Below are 9,356 nucleotides of genomic sequence, written 5' to 3' on the forward strand. Positions count from 1 at the left end.
ATTCCCTCCAGGTCAAGGATTAAAAACTGCCCATGCAAGGGTCAGGCCTCCAGCCGACCCTGAAAGCCGAGCTGCCCTGACCCCCGAAGTGAGGAGAAGCTGCAAGGGGAAAAGGGAGGGACAGATCAGGGAGACCGGGGAAGAAGGAGGAGCAGCCAAGGAGGCTGCTGTCCCCCCACAGAGCAGCTCGGACTCAGCTCCCGGAGCAACCCAGCTGCGGAGGCAACGGCAGTGCTGCTCCTCCAGCAGAGGACGGCAGGCAGGCAGAGAGGCAGAGGTCCTGGGATTGGGAGGCCTCAGCCCCCAGCCGCTGGGCTGGGCCTGGCCCAATGGCCTTTAATGACCTCCTGCAGCAGGTGGGGGGTGTCGGCCGCTTCCAGCAGATCCAGGTCACCCTGGTGGTCCTCCCCCTGCTCCTGATGGCTTCTCACAACACTGTGCAGAACTTCACTGCTGCCATCCCCACCCACCACTGCCGCCCACCTGCCAACGCCAACCTCAGCAAGGATGGGGGGCTGGAGGCCTGGCTGCCCCGGGACAGGCAGGGGCAGCCTGAGTCCTGCCTCCGCTTCACCTCCCCTCAGTGGGGACCGCCCTTTCCCAATGGCACAGAAGCCAATGGCACGGGGGCCACAGAGCCCTGCACCGATGGCTGGATCTATGACAACAGCACCTTCCCATCTACCATCGTGACTGAGGTGAGGACCTGGGGCTCCCCATCCAGGGGCCAAGATGGGAAGATGGGGGCCTTTGTTAAAAAAAAAATGTACATGGAGAAGTTAACTGCTGAGTTTTTAAATTGCTGAGTTAAAAAGAAAAACGCTCTCAGCTGTCAGGACTAGAGAAGCAAAGGGCAAAGTGCCAGAGGAAGAGGGTGACATGGACCCCAGAGGACCAGCTGAAGGAGGGAAAGGGGATTCTCTGAAGCCAGGCTCATCTCTGCCTGACCCTTGCTCCTCTCCCCACAGTGGGACCTCGTGTGCTCTCACAGGGCCTTACGCCAGCTGGCCCAGTCCTTATACATGGTGGGGGTGTTGCTCGGAGCCATGGTGTTCGGCTACCTTGCAGACAGGTCAGTCCTGGGTAGGGTCAAGGGGCTGGGCTGGGATTAGGGGCTCAGCTGGGCTCAGGGGGTCTAGGTGGGAGCTTGGCATTGCCAGCCGGGGCTGGTTTGAGAATCTACAGCACCAGTCTCATAATACCACAGAGGTCCTCAAAATACCCCAGCCTAGGCATGATCCAGTGCGAGCCCTCCTCTCCTGGCTCAGCCTGGCCCCCATCAGTCTCCAGGGCCGTGTTACAGGTCTCCCCTCCTCCCACAGGCTAGGCCGCCGGAAGGTACTGATCTTGAACTACCTGCAGACAGCTGTGTCAGGGACCTGCGCAGCCTTCGCACCCAACTTCCCCATCTACTGCGCCTTCCGGCTCCTCTCGGGCATGTCTCTGGCTGGCATCGCCCTCAACTGCATGACACTGAGTGAGAGACGCTTACCAGCCCACTCCCCTCTGGCCACCCAGCCCAGCAACCCCTTTCCAGCCTCCCCTCCCAGCCTGCCCCTCCTGAGCCCTGCCTGCCCTCCAGCCTCTCTCTTGGGTCTCACCTTCCTGCCAATACAACAAGCTTTTTCTCAGGCTCATGCCACCCTGACCCCTCATTTAAAAACAGGATTGCGAACTCCATTGTTAGAGCCAGCAGGTCATGCAAGAGGCCAAGCAGGCCAGGTGCAGGAGGCATTAGGGAATGGTGAGAACTGTATTCAAAGGAGAGACACATTCATCCAGAGACACCCCAGGCACACCGCTGCTCCAGGCAGGAGATCCTAGGGCTGTCATAGCTTCCCCCTCCTCTTTGATTAATGTAAAATGTCCCAGTGTTTTCAATGTTTGCAATTAACTCTAATAATAAACATAGGGTGAGGCAGCATCGTGCAGACAAGACACATTCGTGGACTGAGTGTGGTCTCTCCATGGGCCATGGATGTGCATCCTCTGATAGATAACCCCCCCTTACCCCATGTTTCTCAAATGAGGAATCTGAGGCTGAGAAGAAGGGAAAGGATTTACCCAAGGTCATTCCTCAACCATAGAAGGAAATCCAAGGATTTGGGATTCTCTGGACTAGACGAATTAACCGGGACTGGGCTAGAACCTGGACAAGACACCTAAGAAATCCAGCCCCCAAGTCCAGCCTAAGTATCCAAGTCCCTGTCCCAGCAGCCCAATGGGGAGCCCACCTGGACAGGAGGTAGGCCTCTCCAGACCACACCAGACAGGTGGTCCCACTCCTACCTCAAGACTCCGGGATGCAGAAGAGCCACTGCCTCCTCCAAGCTGCTCTGGCCAGTGAGAGTGGAATCCAGTCCACAGCTGAGGAAGGCCAGAAGAATGGTTGCTGTTGAAGACAGACCAAGTGGCCAGAGGTGCTCTCAATGGAGAAGGAACTCTAGTCAGGAGAATGGGTTGAGGAGGAGCAGAAAAAACAAAAAAATCAAGAATGTGGAGCGGGCAGTTCCCAGATATTCTGAACCCAATTCCCCATCCATACCTCCACTGAAATTGCCCCGCTCTCATCACCCCGGCACTCAACTTACTCGATGCATTTTCCACTGAGCCTTGGGACAGGCCAAGGTTTGGATGGAGGGAGGGTCTTTACTAGCCCAGCAGCCCAGGTAGTTGCAGCATCCTGTCTTAACCCTCTTTCCAGATGTGGAGTGGATGCCCATCCACACGCGGGCCTGCGTGGGCACCTTGATTGGCTATGTCTACAGCCTGGGCCAGTTCCTCCTGGCCGGTGTGGCCTATGCTGTGCCCCACTGGCGCCACCTGCAGCTGCTGATCTCTGTGCCTTTTTTTGCCTTCTTCATCTACTCCTGGTGCGTGGGGCCTAGGGTAGGACATGGTTGCCACAGGAGCCCAGAGGGCTGTAAGGGACAGGACATCTCCCAGAGCTCAGCACACATCCCATCCCACAAATGGAGAGAAGGTCAAACCCAGTACAATGCCTCTGTGTGGCAGACAGGGAAACCAAGGCTGCGGGGAGAAGGCTTTGCCCCAGGATATTCCAATTCTCTGGCTTCCCCTACTCAGTCAGCCTGCCTGCTCTGCTCCCCCTACCAGCAACCAAGAGCTGAGCTTCTGGATTGGGGAATATGTCATTACCAAGCTGGGCACTGCCTCGTGGTCCTAGAGAGAGGGATTTGGCAAGGCCCCTGGGTTCCCAACCTTAAATAAAATCCCATCGCAGGCCCCTGGAAAGCCCAGCCCCAGCCCCCCACCCAGCTGACTGGAACTGAAGCCATGCTGACACCCACCCCCACCCCTGCTCCCAGGTTCTTCATCGAGTCGGCCCGCTGGCACTCCTCCTCCGGGAGGCTGGACCTCACCCTGAGGGCCCTGCAGAGAGTCGCCCGGATCAATGGGAAGCGGGAAGAAGGAGCCAAGTTGAGTATGGAGGTGAGATCCCCTGAGACTTCCCATGATAACCTCCCAGGGCTTCATCCTCAAACCCCAAACCCAGGGCCCAGGGAACTCCTCTGAGTAAGCGATTAGGGAGGAGCTCCTTGGGAAGATCCCGGGCTCTGAGCTCTGCCGGTCCCAGCAGGTACTCCGGGCCAGTCTGCAGAAGGAGCTGACCATGGGCAAAGGCCAGGCATCGGCCATGGAGCTGCTGCGTTGCCCCACCCTCCGCCACCTCTTCCTCTGCCTCTCCATGCTGTGGTAGGCCCAGAAAGACGGACAGACTGAGACAAAAGGCTGGCTGGGGCGGGAGGAGACACAATGGGTGGAAGAGGCCAGACAAGAGGGCAGGAAGGTCAGCAGACCTGCTGTGAGAAGCAGTAACCCCATACTAGGGATCACCCTTAGGAACCAAATGCCCCCCAGCCTCGACTCAGTCCCAGTCTCCACACAGGACACCAGTCTCCCCATCTTGTCCTTTCACTAGCCCTGTTCCAATATGGAGACACCTCATCAGGACCAATGGGCTCCAGAGTCAATAGACTTACATCATGAAGGCAGAGACCAGTCTGGCTTGCAAAATATTCATAGATTTTACTGGCTTGATGGTGCCTGCCAGAAACACAGGCACAGGCAACAAGATGACTAAAATTCATCTCCAAAGAACACTTTGGCCAAGGCCAAAGAAAATCTTCCTTTCCCTTTGCAACACTCCCCATTATCCTTCCTTCCCATCACCATAGCAATCCCATGACAGTTAAGGGAAACATGATCAGAAGGAACAATCCTGCCAATGAATTATTTGCTTCCAATTTGGGATTTATTCTCAGTCATGGGCTCTAGCCAATAATCTTGAGCTTTGTTTTTTGGGCTCTTGACATCTTAAAAAGCACAACACTCATCCCAGGACCATGGACAGGTCCCAGAAGGCTCTGTACTCTCCCAGCTGCCTTGGCCCTGAAGATGGCTTGGATATCCACCTGCCCTCCCTCAGCCCAGCATCAACTGCAAAGATGAGAACTAGACCTATGTAAATCCTACACAGCAACTAAGTGAAAATTCCCCCAATTAACTGGGACCCTAGTTATCAGAAGATTGAGAAATCTGGAGTATTAGAGGACAACCTCAATACTTAAACCCTGCAGTTTGATTATATGGTTAAACGAAGAAATATTAGCCAAGACAGATTCCAGCTCCTTAAGCAGGGTACCCAATGCAACTCCCCCGCTTTTGAAAAAGGACCCCACTTTAAGCCTCCCTAACAAACTCCATATCCCTCTCTTCTCTCTGCTAGGTTTGCCACTAGCTTTGCATACTATGGGCTGGTCATGGACCTGCAGGGCTTTGGAGTCAGCATCTACCTAATCCAGGTGATCTTTGGTGCTGTGGACCTACCTGCCAAGCTTGTGGGCTTCCTTGTCATCAACTCCCTGGGTCGCCGGCCTGCCCAGATGGCCGCACTGCTGCTGGCAGGCATCTGCATCCTGCTCAATGGGGTGGTACCCCAGGGTGAGCACCCAAGAGCACCTTGGCCCCTTCTCCTCAGTCCCATCCCCACATATAACCCAACGTCTCAGAAGGGAGGGGGCCAATTCCTCCTAGCCTCCACTCCCAAGCTCCAGCTATCCCTCCTTCTTTCTCTCTAGACCAGTCCGTTATCCGAACCTCTCTTGCTGTGCTGGGGAAGGGTTGTCTGGCTGCCTCCTTCAACTGCATCTTCCTGTACACTGGGGAACTGTATCCCACAATGATCCGGTGAGTGGGAGGCTAACAGGAGAATGACAGCCTTTTCTTGGAGAGGCTGTTCTCCAAGAGGAGAAAGATTTCTCCTGTGCACAGGTCGGACCCCAGAGCTAAATCAAGTACATCCCAGCCCAAAGGCCCCTCCCAACACTCACCATTGCAAGGCACATCGTAGCCACTCAGTACACACCTCATGGCCTAGCTAACACAGGTGTTACTGTCCTCTAAGCCCTTACTAGACCCTAGAAGAAGATCTCAAAAGGAACCACCAACTGGGGCAGGGTAAGGAACCAAGAAGGCACATTTCAGAGGCAACAAATTGAAGTCCTCCCTTAATCTCCAAAACACAAATTAGAAGCTGCCACCAAACCTACATTCCATCTATAAACCAAGTGATACATCTGAAAGCAAAGACCACAAACGTGAAAGCAATTTCCTATCTCAGGATTCACTCCTGATAATATCCCAGCAGTAGGAATAAATATAGTATTGCTCATTTGAGTCCTAAGATGGGGGGCAGTATTTTTGCATTAAGAAACAAGAATGGGGGCCGGGCACGGTGGCTCATGCCTATAATCCCAACACTTTGGGAGGCCGAGGCAGGCAGATCACGAGGTCAAGAGATCGAGACCATCCTGGCCAACCAACATGGTGAAACTCCATCTCTACTAAAAATACAAAAATTAGCTGGGCGTAGTGGTGCACACTTGTAGTCCCAGCTACTTGGGAGGCTGAGGCAGGAGAATCGCTTCATCCCAGGAGGTGGAGGTTGCAGTAAGCTGAGATTGTGCCACTGCACTCCAGCCCCAGCAACAGAGCGAGACTCCATTTCAAAAAAGAAAAGAAAAGAAAAGAAACAAGAATGGGATGCAAAATTTACATGAGATGTCAAAGAAATGTCAGGCTTCCCTGGGCTACTTGGAGTGGGCCTGTAAAGTCTGCAGAGTGGAACCCTGAGGGTCATGGTCCTGTGCCCTTATCCGATTTCAGATGAAAGAGCAATAATCCGAAGCACTCACTATGTACCAGGCAGTGTCTTAAACTTTTCACAAACATTAATTCATTTAATCTGCATAACAAGCCATTGTGGTAGGCACTATCATTATTCCCATTTACAAACATGAAAGCTGAGGCAAAGAGAGGTTAAGTGACTTCTCCAAGATCACACAGCTAACAGATGGTGAAGCATGCATTTGAACCCCAAGCAGTATGTCTCCTGAGTCAATGTTTTTAACCTCTTCTGTCATGAATAATGTTCTTAACATGCAGATTCCAGCTCCCTCCCACTAGGGATTCTAATCCAATAGGTGTATGTTGGCTGGTTGCAACTATAACACAATTCCTCCAGGTGATCTGAGAACCATAGTGTAACACAACTGAATCATTTGACAGCAGAAACTGAAGCCCAGGGAGGGAAAGGGGCTTGCCCAAAGTCACACAGCAAGTTAAGGGCAGAGGCAAAATTCAATCTTAAGTCTCCTTATTCTTTGGCCAGAACCCTTTCCAATTTCTCTTTTGAAAAAGATCACCAACAGCTGTGGTGGGGGAGGACCATTTGAGCCCACGAGTTTAAGACCAGCCCTGGCAATGTAGAGACCCTATCTCTACAAAAAAAAAAAAAATCGCCAAATTGGTTTGCTAATTAAATGGGGAACAGAGGAGGTACTGGGAGTGTCCTGGGGGCTGAGCCTGAGCTGCCACCCTCCAGATGGGACCAGAGCCTGGGCATTCATGCCAGAACTCTAACCAACACCCATCCGCTGCGGGCCCTGCAGGCAGACAGGCTTGGGAATGGGTAGCACCATGGCCCGAGTGGGCAGCATCGTGAGCCCACTGGTGAGCATGACCACCGAGCTCTACCCCTCCGTGCCTCTCTTCATCTACGGTGCTGTTCCCGTGGCCGCCAGCGCTGTCACTGTCCTCCTGCCAGAGACCCTGGGCCAGCCACTGCCAGACACGGTGCAGGACCTGGAGAGCAGGTGGGCCCCCACCCAGAAAGGAGCAGGCGTCTATCCCAGGTCACACATGCAGGGCGAGGTGGCATGGAGACTCAAGTCCAGGCGTCCTCTTCTAGCCCAAAGCTCTGTGTCCCTTTGTCCCCAATTGCCTGAGCTTCTCCTAGAATCCTTCCTGGGGATCCCAGCTCCGGGGAGCAGTAGGCATTGGGGGCAGAGAGCAGGTGGCCAGGCACAGCTGAGTGGAGACCCCACAGGAGCCCCCATCTCCTGGCCCTGGCCTGGAGGCTACGTACCCAGAGTGCCATTCTTCTGCCCCCTGCAGGAAAGGGAAACAGACGCCACAGCAACAAGAGCACCAGAAGTATATGGTCCCGCTGCAGGCCTCAGCACAAGAGAAGAATGGACTCTGAGGACTGAGAAGGGGCCTTACAGAACCCTAAAGGGAGGGAAGGTCCTACAGGTCTCGGGCCACCCACACAAGGAGGAGGAAGAGGAAATGGTGACCCAAGTCTGGGGGCTGTGGTTCAGGAAAGCACCTTCCCAGGGGTCCACCTCCCTTTATAATCCCCACCAAAACCACATCATTAAAAGGTTTGACTGCACACCATCTCTCCATGTCTCTCTTGTCTCAAATGGAATGGCCACTCCATTTTCGTCAGCTTCCAGCCCCGGAGGCCATACAGTCCCCTCCCACCCACTCCATCCCCAGGATTTTCCAAACCATCCTAGACAATTAGAAAAGACTCTTGCCTTTGTGCCTCTGAATCTCTCCTTTCCTCCCTCTCCCCTCCCCCATCCTCTAACCTATTCAAATATTCCTGTGAGGTTTAGCTAAATATCTAATGCTCCTCCCCTCCCTGTCAGGCTAGAAATTGACAAGAGCTGAAATGACTGGCTGAAATGAAAGCAGCCAATCAGAGGCTTTGTTTCAAGCTCCTCCCCCTCTGTGACAGCAGGTGGGAACCTCTGACAGCAAAGCAGAAGAAAAAGGACAACAGCTGGCCAGGTGTGGTGGCTCACACCTGTAATCCTAGCATGTTGGGAGGCCGAGGTGGGTGGATCACTTGAGCCCAGGAGTTCAAGACCAGCCTGGACAACATAGCGAGACCCTGCCTCTATTAAAAAAAAAAAAAAAGAAAGACAACAGCTGTGACTTCAGGAAGTTGGCCCCTCTAGCAGCATGGTCAGGATGATGGAATCTTTAGATTCCAACAGGGTCTGGACTCAAAGCCCACTCTAGATTAGCCTGCTAGCTAACCTAATCCTGCCTGCTGCACTACCTGAGCTCTCTTGGTTGCTCTGCCTCCTGTGGGCTCTGGGCTGGTGGAGGGAAGAGAAGAGGGAAGGGGTTGTGGGGAACGCTAACTATGTGCCAGGCACTGTCCTAAACCATTTGCCTATATTAACTCATTTACTCCTCCCAGCAACCCTTGGAGATTACTACAATTATTCCCTATCTTACAGACAAGAAAATCAAGACACAGAGAGGTTAAGTAACCTGTCCAGTTCATACAGCTGGTACATTGTGGAGTCAGGATTAGAATCCAGACAATCTGGCACCAGGATGTGTGCGCCTGACCCCTCTACTGCCAGGAGCTGTGAGGCACTGAAACTTTAGCCTCTTTCACCCCCAGGACCCTTCTCCTCCTTCCTTCTGGGCTGAAAAGGACGAATAGGGGAAGAAGGGAGATGATCATGGGAGGAACCATGTGAAATGAGTTAGGGTAAGGCAATTTAAGGGTTACAGTCAGGAAAAGACCAGGATGTCCAGCATCTGTGTCCTCAAAGGAGCTCACTTCAGGGAAGCCTGGGGCAGCCCAAGAAAGGCAGCCTTATGCGCACCCACAGGCGGCAGGAGTGAGGCCTGCCACGCCCTGCCATAAATGCCCACTGGCACTCTGCCTGGAACCCTATCCCCAGTAGCCAGTTTATCCCCGGGGGAAAGTCCGCATTCCTTGAGCTGTACACACTGCCTTGCAGGTAGGACCCCGGGGGCTCGGGTTGAGTTAGGGCAACCTGGAAAGAGGGGTTGGCCTGAAGATCCCCTGAAAAAAAACCACACAGCCCAGGGGGAGCTCATAGCAATTCAGACAACAGGACTCTCAGGGCAAATCTGGGCACAGCAGAAATCACCACAACCCACCTCACCTCCTGGAACATCTGGAGCCTTGGTGTTCCCCCTTGGTGCTGAAACTCCTC

The 9,356-nt window shown here is 53.7% G+C and overlaps 1 protein-coding gene across 1 annotated transcript; it reads left to right on the top strand.

Annotated features, from left to right (window-relative positions):
• Positions 1–7,758, top strand: LOC126935318 (solute carrier family 22 member 6). The gene is made up of 10 exons (XM_050756554.1): positions 1–698; positions 969–1,072; positions 1,323–1,477; positions 2,705–2,873; positions 3,330–3,453; positions 3,602–3,717; positions 4,751–4,965; positions 5,103–5,211; positions 6,975–7,178; positions 7,480–7,758. The coding sequence occupies exons 1-10, from the start codon at positions 330–332 to the stop codon at positions 7,565–7,567; spliced, it is 1,653 nt and encodes a 550-aa protein (XP_050612511.1). The 5' UTR covers positions 1–329; the 3' UTR covers positions 7,568–7,758.
• The last annotated feature ends 1,598 nt before the right edge of the window (positions 7,759–9,356 follow it).

The sequence above is a fragment of the Macaca thibetana genome, chromosome 14 (genome assembly GCF_024542745.1).
Source record: "Macaca thibetana thibetana isolate TM-01 chromosome 14, ASM2454274v1, whole genome shotgun sequence".
Classification (NCBI taxonomy): domain Eukaryota; kingdom Metazoa; phylum Chordata; class Mammalia; order Primates; family Cercopithecidae; genus Macaca; species Macaca thibetana.

Excerpts from the sequence above, each read along its gene's own strand:
- LOC126935318 (XM_050756554.1), top strand. The coding sequence starts at position 330 with ATGGCCTTTAATGACCTCCTGCAGCAGGTGGGGGGTGTCGGCCGCTTC. Across the intron at positions 1,478-2,704 it reads CCTCAACTGCATGACACTGA|ATGTGGAGTGGATGCCCATC; the intron begins GTGAGAGACGCT and ends CCCTCTTTCCAG. Across the intron at positions 3,454-3,601 it reads GAGCCAAGTTGAGTATGGAG|GTACTCCGGGCCAGTCTGCA; the intron begins GTGAGATCCCCT and ends CGGTCCCAGCAG.